The sequence below is a fragment of the Plectropomus leopardus genome, chromosome 11, assembly GCF_026936395.1.
Source record: "Plectropomus leopardus strain MGB_pleo_1.0 chromosome 11, ASM2693639v1, whole genome shotgun sequence".
NCBI classification, from domain to species: Eukaryota; Metazoa; Chordata; class Actinopteri; order Perciformes; family Serranidae; genus Plectropomus; species Plectropomus leopardus.
Window position 1 is genome coordinate 11,118,901 of NC_142186.1, and position 20,235 is coordinate 11,139,135.

General features: G+C 40.9%; 1 protein-coding gene across 1 annotated transcript; it reads right to left on the reverse strand.

Annotated features, from left to right (window-relative positions):
- Positions 1-13,441: 13,441 nt before the first annotated feature.
- On the reverse strand, positions 13,442-17,252 carry LOC148188208 (uncharacterized). Its single transcript, XM_088084886.1, has 2 exons — positions 13,760-17,252; positions 13,442-13,619 (listed from the first exon to the last, which is right to left on the reverse strand). The coding sequence occupies exons 1-2, from the start codon at positions 15,319-15,321 to the stop codon at positions 13,442-13,444; spliced, it is 1,740 nt and encodes a 579-aa protein (XP_087941012.1). The 5' UTR covers positions 15,322-17,252.
- Between the last annotated feature and the right edge of the window lie 2,983 nt (positions 17,253-20,235).

Sequence of the window (20,235 nt, forward strand, 5' to 3'; positions counted from 1 at the left end):
ATAACCAAATATGCTGCCAATATGAGATCTTCAGGCAAAACTGTAATCTGTTCCAATTACGGCGAAAACAAAAGGTGATTGTGCATTTGTTGTTTGAGCCCCCACACTTTTAAACGCCCTGTTGAAGCAGAGTAGGCGTGCTGAGTCGGTGCCCCATTTTGAATCACTCATCAAAACTCACTTATATAAAGTAGCTTTTAATTGGCTCTGGTGCATTTCTATTTGTTTTTTATTTTTGATTATGTAGTTTTTTTTGTCTGTTTGTGTTAAATAATTTATTTATAGCCCCTGCATTTGTAATCACCCCTATATTTACTTGCTTTGCCACCTGATACTTTGTCTCTTTTCCCCATGTCTTACATTGCTTTGCTCCATTTTAGGTATGTTCAACACTTAAGCAATTAATGAGCCAGTATCCAGCAGTCACTTCATGTATTTTAGAAATGACATAATGTCCCGTCTATGTGCCACTGCTTCGTCTGCAGATTGGCTCCTCACTGCCTTTATAGTGTCTCCCTATTGTTAAGGCAGCATGTCCCTCTTCCTGAATGCAGGACACTACGCACATGCCCAGGAGTGGGTGGCTGGGTGGGTGTTATCTGGGTGACGACAGGGAATAATGGTATGAGTAGCACTGAGCGTAAGAGGATGTGATCAGGGAGGCCCAAAAAAGACTAAAGAAAATAATCAGCAGAAATCCCTGAATGAGGCTCAGACACAACAACAGTCACGTACTGTAGGTTTGACCAGCTCCATGTCACATCAGCAGACTGGCAGGCGCACACGGATAGTAGCCTTCGTGGTCCACTGTGATTGTTTCTGTGCTACATTTATGTCAGCACTCAGCAGGATTGTTGTTCGACAGCAAGTCGAGTACCTTCAAAGACCTAATAAAAAAACTAGTGATACCAAACAAATACCAAAATCATACAAAAAAAGACTTTGCTATTCTGTTAATTAATTCATATTTTTTTCAGTTTGGATACTTCCCATTTTCTCTGTCCATCCATACCCACTCGGCATTCTTGGCACTCTCCACCAGTCCTTTCATTTCCCTGACACATGTCATAAGATCACATTACATTTACTTTCAGTAAAGGTTGTGATCTTCATAGGGCTTATTCTTAAACATTTCTTTATAAAAATCAATAAAAGTTCAGCTTTTATCAGACCTCACTTAATTAAACACATTCATTTTGTTATTTTAATACAACCAAAGAATAAATTACACACATTTATGTATATACTAATTCAATGACTATTACAAAATACATAACATTATAAATCACACATCTTTATTCATATACCGATTCTTTATTTATGACTGCATGTTTCTTTAACATTTTAAATATCTTTGTTTGATCTAACCTCCATCTGGGGTGGTTCCTCTACCCCACTGCTTGGGTCCTGGCTTTTCCTTTGGTAATGACAGGTTAGGCCACTTATCGGGGACATGCAAGTCAAGTAATGAATTACCAGTTCTGGTTCTTCTTTCTCTTCTTCTGGACCTTCGGTGGTAGAATTGGCTTGTTGCGGTTCTTCCTTTTCATTAGGTTCTTCTGCCTCTGGGTTTTGCTCTTTGCGCATTTGTGCTTCAACAGGACTGTTATCTGGCCTGTTTCTCGTATGTAGTCTGTGAGTACTCTTGGATTAAGCATTGTTGTTTGTTTTTGTAGCCTGATAAGACCATCCTGATCATGTGAGCTCAGCATTCTCTTTCTCTCCTTGTCTCAGTCTGGATTTTCTGCCAACCAAAACAATTTCAATCCACTACAGTCCTGTCATGCCAAAGAGATCTGCTCTGTAACTGTGTACATAAGCAGCTTGTCGGGGACTGTGTTATAGTGGATGATGTAACATGCAGGCCACTGCTTTCAAAACAGTAATTGTGGCTCATGCAGCAAAAAGTGCTAACTTTAGCATTAGCAGAGTAAACAAAGGGATAAGTAGATAATTGATAACAATTAGGAAGAATTAATTCAGATAACAACAATTAAACACAGATAAGAGGATGCACTGGCTGAGTTTCTTGGAGAAAAAGACTTTTTCACTGTATTTTCTGACTGAATTTGGCAAAGGCTTGATTTCCTAACTGGTTCTTTTGGTAATGATGATGTTCCCTGGTACAAATACTAATAATATTTTTTAAAAATGTATTTAAAAAATGTTATAATAATAATAATAACAACAAAAATAATAATAATAATGATAAATATATTTGCACAGCACCTTTAAAAACAGAGTTTACAAAGTGCCTTGACAAGTCAAGGAAAAATCAGAAATGAGAGGCAATATAACAACAGAAATCCAGTCTTACTGAACACAAGTGAGACAAAACTAGGGTAAAGTTAGATTAAAATTAAAATGAGAGGGCAACTAATGCAAGCTGTAGGAAACAAAATGTCAATATAAAATAATACAAATAAAGAGACCAAAAATAAGCCCAGAAATAAAATAAATAAAACATGAATAAAATCTGTAAAATAAATAAAAAATAGCCTGTATTCAGTCCAGTAGACCTAAGTTGGAATTAAAAATTTCAAACGATTTGAAGATTTCAGCACAGTATGCTGTTCAGAAAGCCTGGTGAGCAGTAGCCTCAGTTTGTATGTCCCTCTTCACACCATCCACCGCCTACAACTTTGGTAGCGGAGAGTGAATTTTATTGTGTGTACGTTTGTGTGAGAGTGTGGATGAGTTAAAGAGAGAGGATTTACCGTATGTGTTTATATATGGCAAATCTTTTCTTTTCCCCTTATAAACTCCCCAAGGCAGCTAAACAAAAGAAAATGTCTCAGTTAACACCAAAGGCTAAGATAAGACCCATTAACAAAAAACTTCCAATAATGCAGCATGGAGAGGCTACGTGCAAGTTTGCCCAACACTGTGTCACCTAACTTCTCGTCCATGAGTGCTGCTGAGCCCGTGCTTACTGGCTTCTTATATGTAAATGTACAAATGCACAGAGTATCTGTTATTTATTTATATTGCGGCAACTTAAAATGCTTCAAACTCCTGTACTCACAAGTTATCTAGATAAAAGTTCATTCATAAAATGTATCTTGTTTTCCTTCATTCTCTCAACATCAAGCAACTGACCGGCAATCCAAAGCACAACAGATTTTCCCAGCAGTCAGTTTAATGATGTCTGCCAAATGAGAGGCTGCATGTGTTTGGAAGAAAACATCCTTAACGGAAATTCTACTTAAATATCAGCTGCTGGCAAACCACTCACAGCCGACTGCGGTGTTTGGATGTAAATTCATTCATTCATGTGATGGCATGCAAAATAAACTATAAGTCAAATAAACAGGGCTCCATTCTGGTAACATATTGTTTGTATTGCTACGATGGGATGTCGTCAACAACTTCCCCTTCAGTTCAAAATGTCAATGGAAACTTGACCTAAAGTGCCACATTGCAACAAAAGTCATTTATGTAATCTATAAATAAGTAAATAAATACAAGCAAATATATTTATTTTAAATGGAAAACAAATTGGATTTGAATTTTGCCTGAGTGTGTTTGTGAGTGTAAATTCATCTAAGAAACATGTAAGGAGAGATTTTTTAGGCATGCTGCATTGTTTGTCTACAAAACAAAAAGTCTAAGCACACATGCATCATTTCTAGACAAGCTGACTGCACACCAGCCCACCATCTGTCTTCCTACTATTGTTGCTGCTGATTGTATTTTGAAATTTAGTGACGTGCAGTAACAATGACAGAGGCTGGCTTCAAACGACAGCTTGATGATGGACTGAATATGTGCAAAAGTTTTGATTACTTCATGTTATACAACATTTTCACAAGTTTTTCCAATTTTATCATCTACTTTTTAAGCGGAAAACAGACCTTAAATACTGTCACATATTAAACTTGTAAAATTGTCTTGATTATTATACTTGATTTAAATTATGTAATTCCGGCAGTGTGCTCTGCAGTGCTCAGTTCTCACTGTGATTGTTGCAGGCTGCATTTTAATCGGAGCGATAAAAAAATCAGCAGAACATCTGCAGCTTGGTCTGCCAGAGTGGGCTCAGATGTTCAGATGAATGATCTGATGGCGACATTCAGGATTGTTTAGACTGTCCAGCTGTTTGATGACGGATGTGGCTTCAGCTGAAAAATCATCTCATTAAGTGCTACTACTGTTGCCTCTTAACCCTTTGAAGCCTAAGCAAATTGGTAACTGAATGATTTCTTCCAAAAACATGAAAAGAAGGTAATAAGCAACTTAAAAAGAAATGGCCCAAAAAATTGCAAGAAATGTGCAAGAAGTACAAGAAAATTAGCACCAAAAAAAAGGAAAAGAAAGTTTAAAAAAAAAAAACACCCATGGAAAACCCTGCTTAAAAATTACAAGAATTTTGTGTCATAATTTTGTATCTGTAGTTATGATAATTATAATTACCATTTTCCCTAGCTTTTTTATTTTTCCCCTAGCTGTTTAAAACAACAAAAACAACTAATAAATCTACAAATTTCTTTTAATTGGGGGAACATTTCTTATGAAGTTGCTCATTGCCTTTGCTGATTGTGGAAAGGTGAAATATTTGTCAAAGGCATCTATAAGAAACACAATAAAAGTGATGTTTATCAAGGTTTCAAAGGGTTAATAAAATCCTTATAATATTCTCTCCCTCTCTACCCTTTTCTCAGGGTACAGGATGATCAGAAGGGTCATGTACCCCTGACCTTTGGCTCATGTAGCCATAGTTATTCTTAATTTAGTTCATCCTGCCTGTGCACCGCACGTGGCATTTAACTGACATGAAATGACGGATGCTCAGAACAAACCAAGGAGACAGACAGATAGTAAAAGACCATCACCTGTCTTCGTCCTCTGCTGATTCACTATGAGTTTCCTGTATGGCACAAGAGGACAGAAAGAGGAAATAGTCTGTGTCCCTCCTATTATTAGCTGAAGGAGGTGCAGGGGTCTGGCTAGATGTTGGATCGCTCCAGAATAAACACGATGCGGTAAAAACACGCACATACGGTGTACATGTTGCAGGGTTTGTTTATTAGTTGTTTATGTGACAACAATGGTTGGCGTAAACAGAGGTTTAGATGACCTCGGGGTGTGTCTTTTACGGTCTTCTCTGTGTGTAAATACAACCTGGACAAATATAGCCAGCAGCTGCACTGCTGTCACTTTCACATTGATAACAATAGAGAGAATACAAGTCAAAGGAAGTATTTCTTTTGTTCAGAATCCGGTCTACCGCTATTTTAGGAACACTGATGATGTGACAGATTAGAGGCCCTGCGTGCGAGGAACAAGCAGTACTTGGATTACTGTGATGCTAATTACAACTGCCCTGTTACATCATTGTGTTTATAATACCTTAATGTAGGGTTTTAATGAGTTTTAATGACCGATTGCCAATCCAGGGAGCCGGCATATGACTGAGACTTGTACAAATTGAGGACATAAGCTGATTGCCTCTTTCACCAAACAGTTTCACAACCTCTCCCTGAACTCCAACTTCACAAGATACCACATAGCTTGTCTATGTTAGTCCGCATTAAGATAAGTCTCCCTGAAAATTTTCACCCTTATCTTTGCTTTCTTCTCCCATGGATGTATGAAGAGAACTTGATACAATATTGGAGGCAGGACCCCGTTCATTCAGGTTGCTCAGTGGTGCACGAAGACAAAAAATATTTAACTCCGCAATATGAAATTACGTTCCGCATCATTGGGCCCATTAGAGCAAGTGCACTAGAGTCTTTCAGTGGCCAAGTGGATCTGCCAGTCAAGTGGCCAAATTTTGGGTTAGCCCTCCACTAACTGGAATGGGCTCTTGTAGACTTTCAAAATGTTATCAGACTGAAAGGATCAAATTCCATCATTTTACATGGATTGTGACGCTCAAAACCATAAACATGTATTTTACATTTTGAGTCTATGAGAAAAAGTCTTTTTGGACCACATGGCATCATGTGACGGACTCTGACGTTGTATTTCCATGTTTGGCCACTGCTTGGCTTCAAAGCTGAGCGGTGCTCCTGGGGGCTTATTTTCCACCCATTAACTTGTCATAGAATTTGTGATTGGTCTCATACTGGCATTTCACATTGAATTCCTTGAGCACCAGATTTACCTGTTTGTTGATAAGGCAGATCACTTTATATGTACCCTTTTTTTCTCTTCAACATACTGTATAGCGTTTGTCCAAGGTGGCTTTTCCATCTGTCAAGTTTACCACCAATATCGCTAAATTCAGCTAACAGCACCAGCAGTGATGACAGAACAGGATTTCTGCAACACTTGAGAGTTGCCACTAGTGCAACCAGTTGCTTTCTACAAGTTGTCATTCATAACTAGACAGATGTTTGTTAGGTGCACACAATTTCATACAGTAGCCAGGTAGTGTGTGTAGGCTATTGAAAGTTAAAGTGCTGAAAAAGAACCAACTCAACTTTATTACCCTGAAGGAAATATGATGTACAGCAGGCATCAAGACACAAAAATACATAAAGGGCAACATCAGGAAAAATACAGAAATATAGAAACCTGAAAACAAAGATACTCCCACCACACTGGACCAGAAACTGAAATGGTTTAAAAACAGCACAATAAACGCATCATCAATTAAAGTAAAGCGCCCTATAATTATCAATAATGCATGCATTTCATGTCACATTCAGGGGCCATCCTAAATGTTTCTGAGGGCCTCCATTGGCCTGCTGCCCGCAGTTTGAACATCTGTTCTCTGCAAAGCAAAATGCATAGACCCCCTTTATATTTTGAACATGCGAGTTTGTCCTCCTCAAATAAGAAACACGAAAGTAGAAAAATACTTCAAAGATATTTACACAAAGTTACATTTTTATGTACAAATTGGTGCATAAAACCATCGGATTGCAGGAAATGAATTGTTTAACACCCCAAATCCCCCATTTTATATGTGTCCCCCCTTAATATTGAAACAAGACCTATGCCCAGTAAGTTAGTTCTTACTGTTGTCACAACTGCTGATGTTGATGCTGTGTTGATTCTTAGTGCATTATACATATTGTAGCTCTATGTACATTTTTGAGCTAATTGTTAAACTATTTAACACCACGGCTGTTATGTACACTTTTTTAGATATCCATCTTTAAATTTTAAAAGCACCACTTCATCAGATTAAACATTGTATTGTCAAATCTACATTCAGCATTTTTAGTAATAAAAGATATTAAAACTCTATTTTTTAATGTTAATTTCAGTTAGATAATCTTGTGAAGAGAGCACATGCAAGGATAACATGCTCTGCAACACACACACATACTCACACAGATTAATATATAATTCAGCCAGTGTGACGGCCCTCTTTAGTTTATGTCAGCCGGGTTAAGAGGATGTGTCTGACAGTTGGTACTACATACATACTCACTCATATATACATACACACGCTAGTGCCATGTGGGCAGGCTAAGCACCGATTATTATCTTTGTGTGTGCACTAAGTACTTCCTGCATCTTGATGTTACAGTAATACTACAGAGTGACGGCATGTCAGCACTCTACTGGGAACCATTGGCCTAAAATTTTTTTTTTTTTTTTTTCAGTTTTTAACTTTGGTTGTAAATATTACATGTCCTGTCAGGAATAGGGACTGTATTAGTACTTATAAATTGAAGAAGTGGAAGCTCCAGCAATACTTCATGTTTAATTACTCGTATTTTCTGCCATTATGAACACTGTGAACCTGAGGCCGTACATTTGTTGAGCACAAAATCAAACACCACAGATCAGACATTAATATTTTCTAACTCATTTTGGTTGTTGCCAACGCCATGTATACGTCAGTCAGTCAGTCATTTTCTGTAACCGCTTGTCCTTGTAAGGGTTGCGGGGGGGCTGGAGCCAATCCTAGCTGTCATCGGGCGGAAGGCGGGGTACACCCTGGACAGTTCGCCAGACCATCGCAGGCCATGTATACGTACATATGTCCATTTAATTGCAGCGAACATGAAGGAGTTTTTCTCTTGGTTGCTACAAGTAGAAAAAACTCTCACCCTCCCAGGGTGAGTGCTATGTTCAGAATTCTTAAAAGCAACTCAATAAGCAGTAAATAACTGAATGTCCACACAGAATTTAGAATTTTAAGTTCAAACCTTTAGTGAATCTTTTCAAGCAAGCAGTGAGCAGTTACAGAGCTCTGGATCAGAAATGCCTCCCCCTAGCCGATAACATCAGCGAGTCAGCCTGCATTCTGACAACCTGTCTTTCCCTGATCCAGTATTTTATACTATTTACAATGAGGAAATGTGAATGAAGGTAGAATCATCTTCTGGTTGGTTCCCCTCGTCATCTGGCTCCCCATTCAGCGTGGCATTATCCCTGGATTGGTCAACTTCGAGGACAGTCCCTTTTTAGGAGTTGTGTTTTTTCTTTTCTGCATGACCTGTTGAACTCAGTCACAGAGACCAGACACCCACACTCTTTTTTTGTCTCATATACACATTAAATTTTCCTCATTTTTTTCGCTGTTTACAGGTGACCTTCACATGACACTCCTAAATGACCTATACAGTAGCATTTCAGTTCTTCTAACGGTAGTTTCAGCATTCTTACTTCAGCATTCTTGCAATTGCATAACAATTCTAACCTTGCTTGGACAGATCCTTAAGGGGTCATGTCACATGAAACTTGTTCCCTATCCTAGCATTATAATCACACTTTAGCTGGAATCATTGTTCAGTTACAGAGATTTAGGTTACATACTTACGTACTCCAACATTATCCCTCTTTTGAACTCAGCTCTTCTGAGTTCAACCTATGGAAAAAGTTTACAGTCCCTCTTTTGAACTCAGTACAACTGAGTTCACATCCTCAATGTCCAGGAACAGTAGTTAAACTTACGATGGAGCAGAAGTGTCCCCCCATCTCTGACATTCAAACCTTCACCTACTGATCTCATGTTTACACCAGAGAGTCGTCCCATGGCTCTTCAGGGCTGTTTTCTCCATCAATACCTAACAAGGAATGACGTTCTTCAGTGAGAACGCACATCTGGTGATACGGCGGGGGAGGTCCATAGCCTTCTTTCTTCGTCAAGGCTGTTACGATAGCTTTTTCAGTTAGAGTACGGACACAAGGGATGCAACAACAACCACAAATTGCTAAAGCAACCACAACAACTATACAAGAAGTAAATAATGATACTATAATGTTCTTATACTTGCCAAGCGTACGATATAGCCAGTCGTCCAGGGGATTCCAGACACCCGAATGCTCGTGCATGGTGGCTGAGAGGGACCTGAGTCCCGAAAAAAAAAAATTAAACAGGTTATAGACCACATGATTTACCTCTTTTCAGGTCCTTCCTCCTTTTACAGATTACACTGGCACTCAGGTCTCCCGTCTCCCGGACGAGTGGATCTGGTTCCTAAATCTGATACGCACGAAAGAATACTTGATTAATGGATTAATGCATAGGCTTACACGCAAACTATAATGTATTTATTTGTTCTCTGCTCCTTTCTCCAAACCAGTGGCACTCGGGGCGCACTGGGAGAGGTAATACCAGTTGTTACCCTTTTCCGCCAGTTTAACTGCTGAGTGAGTTCTGGCTGTTACTTTAAAAGGTCCTGTCCAGCGTGGTTCATTCCATTTCCGTTTGATGGCCTTCAAATACAGGAACTCTGGAGGTCCTTCTGGTCCCTTCTCTGCTTCTTGTTCCCCCGTGGAGGTATTTTCTCCTGCTGATAAATCTGTGGGAATAGAAAATTCTGACACCAGAGCATTTATTTACACGTAATATGGTTTATACCCCATATTCGGAATTTCTCTTAAGGAGTGAGTTGGACCAGGTATTTCTCTGCCATGATGTAACTCAAAGGGAGTCAAGCTAGTCTCCCTATTCACTGCAGCTCTCACTCCTAAGAGGGCCAGAGGCAGAGCTTCTGGCCACTTAAGCTTGTAAGTCATTACAATCTTCAACAGTTTGTTCTTCAATGTTTGATTCATTCTTTCCACCTTTCCCTGGGACTGAGGGTGATACACTGTCCCATATCTATGCTTTAATCCTAAAGCTTTTTCAACTTTCTTCAGGTCTTTGTTTTTGAAATGTGTTCCGTTATCTGATCGAATTAACTTAGGCGTGGCATCCTCTTTCGCTGTGGGATAAGGCCTCAGCCAACCTCGAAAAGGAGTCCACAATGACCAACATGTAACGTTTCCCATTCTCACGTTTCAACATGTCTGTAAAATCAATGGTTATCTCTTCACCTGGAGCTGTCGGTTCTGGGTATTTGCCAGCTTCCACTCTAAGAGCTGGTCTTACGTTGCATGTTTGACACACTGCGCACTCTTTTACAACATTTCTGAGTGCTTCATTCTTCTTGTCAATCCACCAATGTCGTAAGTCATGAGTCATCTGTCCAATGTTTCTGTGATCAGGTCCATGAGTCTGTGTCAACATGCTGTCAAGCCACTGTGGGGGCATTATTACTTGATTATTTACATGCCATATATCTTGGCTGTTTTGTTGTCCCCCTTTGGACTGCCAGTGCTTCTTCGTTTCTTCAGAACTGGCTCCTTGTGCTCTTTTAATTGTTTCCATATTTACATTATCACCCATCGGTGGGTCTGAGGCTAGCATCATCATATTTACAGTATATCCTGCTGCCTGATTTGCTGCATGGTCAGCTGCATCATTTCCTCATTTCCTTTGGCTTCTCTATCATCTAGAGTGCTATGACCTTTCACCTTCATTATGGCTACTTCTTTTGGGAGTTGTAAGGCCTCCGCTAACTCCCTCATCATTTTCTCATGTGCCATGCTTTTTCCTCCACTGGTCGTGAAGCCTGCTTGTATCCACCCAATTAGATCTCTGTGTACCGCATTGTATACATATGCTGAATCTGTATAGATGTTTACACTTTCATCCTGTGATACCTCTAAGGCTGCTATTACTGCTCTCAGTTCCGCTTTCTGGGCTGATACACTTCCAGTCATCTTTTCTTGTTTGGCTATTTTTGGTGTCTCATCTGTCCCTAACTCTACCACAGCATATCATGCTTGGAGCCCCCGGTCTGGATGTCTGAAACAACATCCATCTGTGTACAACTGTACTTCTGGGTTAGTCAGCGGAGTTTCACTTAGATCAGATCTTACTTTGGTTTTATCCCGAGTTGCTGTTATACAACAATGTGGGGGTCCTTCCAGTATTTGATTTGCCATATTTATGCCCTGATGTACAAATGTTATGTGTGGTTGTGTCAGCGCTTTCAAAATTCTATTCTGCCTTAATGGTGTCAGTGTGAATGCAGAGGATGTTACAAACGCCACTGTGGCGTGTGAGGTCAAAATTGTCAGTGGGTGATGCATGACAACATGTGCGACTTTTTCTAGTAATTTTGCAACTGCCGCTGCATATCTTACACATGGAGCAGCTCTTTTCTCCTGTACATCAAACAATACACTGCAGTATATCAATACTTTCCTTATCCCCCTTTGTTTCTGATAGAGAACACCATATGCAGATGCCTGTCTCTCAGAAACATCCAGAAAAAATGTTTGAGTGTAGTCTGGGGGCGCTAGGGACGTGGCCTGCGACAAATCCTGTTTAAGACAGATAAAGTCAGAGTCTGCTTCAACTGTCCACTCTAATTTGTTACTGAGGTTACGACAACCTTGAGTTTTAACCATTGCACGCAAAGACTCAGTCCTTCCTGCGTAGTCAGGCACAAAATGTCTCGAGTAACCTGTCAGACCCAGGAAGGAGAGCATATCTTTCACTGTTTCTGGTCTGGGATGGTTCAGAATAGAGTCTTTATGCAATGCAGAGATGTCGGCTCCTGTACCGGAGACTTCTCTTCCGAGGAAAGTGACTGAGGCCCTACAGCACTGAAGTTTAGATTTAGAGACTTTGTAAACACATGCATGTAGACGCAAAAGGATCGATTTGGTGAGCTGCAGGCACACATGGGGGGCTGGACACGCTATTAAGATGTCATCAACGTACTGAACAACCAAACATCCTTCTGGAATCACTAGGTCGGCCAGTTGAGATCTCAGAATGTCATTAAAGATCGACGGTGACAGTAAAAACCCCTGTGGAACATGTGTGTATGTGAGTCTGCGTCCCTCATACGTGAAAGAAAACATGTCCTGTAGGTGTGGTGCCAGAGGTAAACAGAAAAACACATTAGCCAAATCAATGCAAGAAAAGAATTGATGAGAAGTGTCTAACATTGCAAGAGCCACATGAGGGTTGGGAACGGGTGTGACAGGGGGAGGTGATGATTTTGTTAATAGCCCGTAGGTCATGTGCCATCCTGTAAGTACCAGAGGGTTTTTTACAGGTAAAATAGGAGTGTTCTGTGACTGTGACGGTCTCAACACCCCAGCCTGTAACAGGCCTTCAATGGTGGGTTTTATGCCTTCCGTAGCTTCCTGTTTATGTTTGTATTGTGGCTGCCAAATTGGCGTAGCTGTGGGCATGACTGAATAAGATACTGGATTTACATCTTTACAGAAACCGACATCAAAAGGTCCAGATGACCACAGAGATTCTGGTAGGGATGAGAGTATTTCCTGCATCCCATCTCCATCAGTTCGCTCTCTCCCGTGGTGTCGGGTGAGAGAACGATGCTCACACACACCATTAATGTCAGCTTGGAAGAGAATTTTGTACATTTTTGTTGAGGGTGAGATCATTACTCTAGGAATTTGGGTGGGTGACCAGTCAGTAAGTGTAAGTGCCTGTTTTACCATGGGATCCAATTCTTTGGCTTGAGGCAAGAGACATGTGGCACAGCGGTGTTTGACATTTTGTACCAAGTATTTCCATATTCAGGTAATACGACGGCTGCTGCCACACCCTCTGGTCCCCTCTGATCCGTTTGTATAGTCCATGTCTGACCCTCAACCTGTTCTTCAAACTCGGTGAAATAGATTAAGTTATCAGTTCTATCATAGTACAACGTGCAGTGGGGAGGATGAGGAGGGGGATGATAAGAGGTGAGGGAATGTATCCACAGGGCTCATAAGTTAAACTGATCTATCAAGGGATTGTTTTCTGTGTCTAACAAAACCCAGTATATGTCAGCTGGTGGTGCAGCAGCAGTATACGGGGTAGAGGCCCCCAAAAGCATCTGTCTGGGAGAGGTGTCGTAGGATGAGCCACAGCGGATGACAGTTCCATCGGGAAAATGCAACGAAGTTCCCTGAGGTGCACATTTCACAGCCACTCCAAGGCGAACCAATAAGTCTCTTCCCATTAAATCCACAGGACAGTCAGGTGCATATGCAAACAAGTGATTCAATGTCTGATTCCCCACAGTCACAACAGTCTCTTCAGTGAACAGCAGTTTTTGCTCAGTGCCGGAAAATCCCAAAACAGAAACATAGGTGGCTGAGAGTCTGCAGGGTGGATCACTCAAGGTTGAGTAGCGAGCTCCTGTGTCCACCATGACCCATTTGGTTTTCCCATTCACCTTTAGAGAAAAACAGGGGGCTGCCAAACCCTGTAGTTCTTCTGCTGTTGGGCATCCCTATTGTTGTGGAAATTGTCCCCACCCACTGGGAGGTGGTGGCCATCCTCCTGGTGCCATATGTGGGTTGGGTGCTTGTGGAGGTGCAGTTCCTCTTGGGGGACCTCCATTCCCTCCCTGCTGCTGACCATAGTTATTATACGGGCAGTTTTTAACCCAGTGTCCCGTGTCTCCGCAAATAAAACATCCCGTTTTTCCCTGACCTCTACCTCTGCCTCCCTGTCCACCAGAGTTTTTACTGAAACATTTGACCTACATCATACATTGGGACTGGAACAGGCACAGGATAGTAGAGGTAGGGATTTGGAGAGGGAGGAGGGATAGGGTTAGGTGGAGGAGGGGTAGGGGTAGGGGTAGTTTCTGGCACCAATACCTGCACCATTTGTTTGGATTGCTTACTGCTGGCCTTTTTATCTGTAGCATGTTCACAGGCCTGCTGTAGCTGTAGCTTTAAAAGCTGACCCTTCAGTTCCTCTACCTCGCTCTCTTTTTTCTTCTGTTTCTGTGCGTGTACGTCCATGTGATGTGTGAAATGCCTATCCCATACATCAGATTCAGCTCCAGGGAGATCAGGATTGTCAGACATTTTAGTTTTTACTTCCTCAGGACAGTTCTGGAGGACTGCCTGCCTAAACAAATAGTCATTGCCGTGTGAGGGGTGTTCTCCTGTTTTATCCAGCCACTCCTGAGTGCATTTACTCAAGAACACAGATGCTGACTCACCCGGTTGCGGGTGGAAAGTGAGATTATGTCGTTTGTGTGCAGGAACCAGGAACCGTGCCCTAAGTGCGTCTCCAAATACAGTAGCATACAAACTAAATGGGGTGTTATCTGCTACTAGTTGTGTTCTTGCCTGTTTTTCTGTCGCGTCACTTTCCCAGGATCCACAGGAGTGGCCTACAAGGCCTCTCATATCTCCCATGGCGACAGTCTGTCCCCGTGTGAGATGTGAAACCTTGTTCAACCATGGCTGAGCTCCTTCCCTCAGGGGAGGTAACTGATTTACTAACGCTGTCATGTCACCCAACGAAAACGGTTTATATTTGGTGGGGAGTTTATTTGGACCTTCTGCAAACAAAGGGAGCTGCAGGTCTTGCCATCTCTTACCTGTATGAAATCCTTTCCTTGCTCTTTCCTTCTCCTTCAGCCTGTACGAGTTTCTTAACCCACTTCCTCTTATCCTTACTTCACTGATCTCCCCCGATATCTCCTCTTCCTCATTTTCACTACTTTCTGCATCTGCCTGGCTTCCCCTAATATCATACTCTCTGCCCCTGTTACGTCTGTCCCTACGTCGTTTATCCTTTATATCTTCATCCTGCCACACTTCTAACCTTTCCCTTCCCGCGTCCTGACATGCTGCATTCTTATATCTGCGTTTTTCCTGCTCCCACCTCTCCATTTCTGGGGCTTGATTTTTATCTGACTCTTTAGATGCGGACATGGGTGGTGAACGTAGTGATGAGCTAGAGCTTTGTTTCATGTGTTTTTCTATCCCTTTCTCCATTTCCTCTAACTTATCTTGTAGCTGAGTGTCTGCCTCCTGGAAAGATTTTAGCATTTCTCCCACTTCTCCTCCATCACTACATCCTCCCGCAGAGCACACTGAACTTTTGTTGTCTCCTACCAGCCGTATTTGTGTCACATCTAATTTACCGCGTACCTGTACTAACGGTGCTTGCACAGGTGGTGAATGTACTGTCTTGTATACTGGGTTATAGGGAGGAGGATTGTCAGACGGGTTGTGAGCAGGAGGAGGAGGAGGGGATGGATTTTTTGTGTTAGAGACTGGATGTGAGACGAGAATTAGGTTTACATATCCCATGTCCTGATCCAGCTCTTCAGTCTTTTTCTTAGCGTCTCTCTTTTTTTTTAGAAAATTCCCTGCCTCATCTTCTTCCTTTTCTGCGTCTTTAAACTGCTTTTTTTAGCTGTGTCAGTTGAGTCTGGAGAGTCTTTTTTATGTCATCCTTACAGTCGTCATGAGGAAACCAACCTAGTTGTCGTTTTGTCCCGTACCAGTCCTCAAATTGTTTGAGTATTTTTCCTTTCCTTTTTTCTGGTTGGCACACTGAGATGTTATGTTTTATTACTTCCCACTTCCTTCCCCATGTTACAGGGACACCTGATTGTTTTTCCAGTGTGGATATATCAACTTTCTGCTTTTTCACGATCAAACTCGCCTTCCATTGTTACAACTTGTTACTTTCGTTTTACAACAGTTATTTTATCTGGTGTTACACAAGGAAATATCTCATGAATGACTCCTGTAGGTCAATCGGGGCTGCTGAGAGACAAACTTCTACAGATTCTCCTAGAGAGAAAACTGCGGTCTCCCACTGGGTGTTTAAGATTCACACAGTATCCCGATCTTTTAATTCATGAAATAACTTTCCTTCCAAACCACCCCAATACTTTACCTTCTCGCAGATGTGTGTATGACCAGCATACACCAGGCCCTCCCCACAATCCCTTTATTATCACACACAAATACACATGTAGGCTTTTAAGGCCCGAAGCCTTCTACAACATAAAAACACAATACAACACAAAATATGGCGTGCTAGGACTCTCCTGCACTGGGACCTGCCCGCACAGTGCACAAACACAAAAAATATGGCGTGCTAGGACCCTATACAGTAGCATTTCAGTTCTTCTAACGGTAGTTTCAGCATTCTTACTTCAGCATTCTTGCAATTGCATAACAATTCTAACCTTGCTTGGACTTGCTTGTTATCTGCTGATACGAGCCAATATTATTGTGCATCCCCAAAAACAGTTTCATATAGGCCTACTTACAATCTTGCCAATTATGATTTTACAGATGAGATTTTGTGATTTTATATAATTTCCAAACAAGTATTGACATTTTTCTTTCGACCAAAACATATCATCTCTATAAATAAAACCGTAAAAAAGTGAGGAAATGGTATAATGTTTTGTCCTTTAGACAGGACTGTTTACTGAGGTCCCAGTTACATAAACCAATGAGCCAGGCTTATCTGTATGGCAAAGACACTTGAGGACATGCACATACACACACAGGTCGGTTTCATCCACACAAAGGGGAGAGTGAGGGTGTGTTTTCTCTAGTCACGAGAGTCTGTCTCTGTCTCTCTCCCCTTCCTGCCTGTCTCGTCTTCATGTCTTCAGCTGTCACATCATTGTTTCTATCAGTCTCTGTGCTACATGTAGCTGCGTTTGTGCATACATTGTTTTTGTCACTATTTTATATATACACAGTCGCACAAATATATTATGTAAATGCTTCACATTTTTCCACATACAATGTATTTTGGGTATTGTTTGTGTATTTGTCGACAGAATATATACAGACACAGTGCACATGTATCGTACAGACACTGTAAACACACTGTTAATTTGTCTATTAGCAAGCTAATCATTGGAAAGAATCATATTTTACCAAAAACTAAACTAATAGAGCTAGGGTGTAGGCTAGTGATTTAAATCATTGTTACAGAAAGACATTTAAAATAGAGTGCACCTACACTGTTAATTATATCCAGTGTTTTACGGGATGTAACTGAAAAATTTCACAATAAATTACTCAAAAATTATACAGTGAGACAGATACAGAGATACTGTGAATATTTTCAGGATTTTACAGGATGTAACTGTAATATTTCACAATAAATTACTCAAAATGCATACAGTGAGAGATACAAAGAAACTGAAGTTATTTTAAGGATGTAACTGTAGCATTTCACAATAACAACAAAGAAAATACAGTCAGATACAGAGATACTGTGATTTTTAGATTGATTGATGATTTTACAGGATGTAACTAATATTTCACATTAGATTATTGTAAAAATGATGTAATGATCACTGTAAAATGTTTGACTGAACATTTACAATAAATTTCAGGCTACTGGTTGGATTACTTTCACAGGAAGTTACTGGATTGCAGTTATTTATTGTGAAACATTACATCCTGGAAAATCTAAAAAAAATAATTACTGGTATACAAAGATGCTGTGATTTTTTTTTAGGATTTAAAGGATGTGACTGTAATATTTCACAATAATGTAACTCACTGTGAAAGTAACAAGTTGCTATTAATTTATTGTAAATATAAGGTCAAATGTTTTCCAGCATACATGCACATCTGTTTTAACTGACACAGTTGTCCACACCAAAAAGCTCAAGCTTTCCTCCTGTTTTATAGATGAAACTGCATCTGACGCATCTTAAGTCCATGTTTTGCATAGTCATTGTTTCAAGTTCATGACTTTCTATTTCCCTGTAAACTCTGTCAAAGTTCACAAGCGTACAGCAGCACTGAGGCAAAACAATTCCAGTTTAGACACCAAAGAAGAACTGCTCACTGTGTGGCTGCTGAAGAAAAGGTCTTCTGTCTCTCCATACTGGTTCCATTCAAAGTTTATTTCAATGTTAAAAATATATAAGCGTATGTAATTTTAACTCTTTTAAACGAGCAATAAAGAGATTAAGCAATTCAGAATGATGCTGATAATCAGTGACGCATGTCCTCAGAGCCCTCTGTATGAAACCTTTGGTCTCTGACTCTCAACATAAAGATGTTTGTTGTCGTTGTTAAGCTTCGGGCACAATGTCAATAGCAGCAACAAATCAAAACATGAGTTTTATCAACTTTATCAATTACCGGAGTTAACAAGAAAATGTGATGTGATGTGAGGCAGCTGTCAGTGTGTGCCCACCCTTGGTAATGAACCTCGTTTACTGCCCTCATTATGAGCACACTCCGTTCTAATGAGCCATAATAGCACCTCCTGATAATCAACCTGATAGGTGGCCCCTTCGGACCCTCTACCCCTTTGATTGGCTGGCTGGACAGCGGTGTGGGGACACTGATAGGCTATCAAAGGGGAGGTGGGAGGGGCAGGCTGGCTGCTGGCCAATAGAAGTGATAGGACCCAGAGGGCACTAACACCGCGTAGATGAAAAGGCAGTGACGTAAGGCGTGTTTGGGTGTTTCAGCTAAGGATGGTCATTTCGCTGACCACTTCCCCCTTTCATGTTAAAACGCAAAGTATCAAACTTACATTAACAAGCGTCAACATCATCGACGGCTCTTTTCTATTGAAGTGTCCCAGTAACAGTGTGACCGTGACAGTGATGCATGCAACAACATTGCAGTGGTTATTATCGTTTTCAGCTTGTGAGTCTGTGTGTGTGATCATGGCAACATGTGGCAAAATGTGTCTACCTGTTGTAGCAGGATCTGCCTCAGGCCTTCAGAGGTGGTCTTGAGTACTTTGCCAGGTTTATAAAGGCCCAGACACACCAAGTCGACATCAAAGAATTTGTAGTGTCAAGAGTCGACTGTTGCTTCGCCTCACATCGCGTGTGTCTCGGCCAAAAAGCACACCGCAAAGACTACACGACAGCCAACAAGCACTTCCGTTCTGTGTCTGCGGGAGAAGAAATAACTAGCAGACAGCGGGCATCTAATCGTCATTCAAAAAAGGAAATCATTACTGGATGCCAATGAACAACAACACAAACAATCAGGAAAATTTTCTGCTAAGGAGCTCAGTGGCTAAAGACAAAACAACTGACTTCAGTCATTTGTTTACTTTCCTCATTTATGTGTCTGTTCTTGTGTGCTGAGCTAAATGCTGACAATCAGTTTGGTGTGTCAGGGCCTTAACACTTGTGTGGGTGTTGCAAGTCAGCCCAGAGACCAGTATGACATCATGGGAAATTCTAGGTTTCTGCACCTGTATGTCTGTCTCTCTATCTTTTGACAGATTTGTCAAATGTGTCACAACCTTGCAAGATGCAGTTAGGAAACTTTACAGGTGTGTAGTTGAGATCAAAATGAAGTTTCGAAAATATTTGTGGTCCAAGCAAGGGGTGAGAGTAAGGGGGTAGGACGTAGGGACGGGGCCATTGGCCCTCAATTTTATGCCCCTGGCCAAAATTCTTTTTAAGTTGTGTATCACTGTATCACGGCTGGAAGGATCACATCACAAGATGGTCACTAGTTAATTGTGACCATCTGTGTTGTTTCATTCTGTGAAATATCAAAATGTCTGCACTGAACAAGGCCCATTGTTTATGCTCCCTCTGTAACATGACTTACGATGACAGTTTTATACAGCAGAGCCTTTCTTATCAGTAACAGTATGTTTTCTACACCACTGACTTTAATCGCAGTTTTTCTTTTAAGTCTTTGAATTGTACTTTGATGTTACTTTGACTTGATTGTTTACAAAAGCTTATTTTTTGATTAGATGATTAAATGTACTAGTTGACAATCAACACTATCAAATTCAGTTTCTTTAGCAATCAACGACTTTGGCCTGTTTTTCAAAGTTGAGAAAATGTTTTCTTTGTAGTAGAATGAGTGTCAGTGATTTGAGCATCCTAAAGGATGTACGTTTTCAGGAAATGTGAATGGTGGCAGCATGGCAAATTTGGCAAATTGTGCATGTGCAATTTGTTGCGTGTTCTTGAGAAGAATGTTACCCCTTTCAAAACGAGAGAGGAAAAAATGATGGCATGATAAAAATATATCTTTCCCCATCTCTTCTTTCCCTGGGGGGCTGCTTCTCCTGCTTTCATCCGGTAGCCTGAAGGAAGAGAGAGAGAGAAAAGGGTGGGAGAGAGAAGGAGAGGAGAGAAAAAAAGATAAAAAAGGATAGTAAGAAGTAGAGAAGAGAGAGAAAAAGTTAAGAAATAAAAGGTGGGCAGGCGTCATTCAGTCATCACCTCCCAGAATGACCAACAG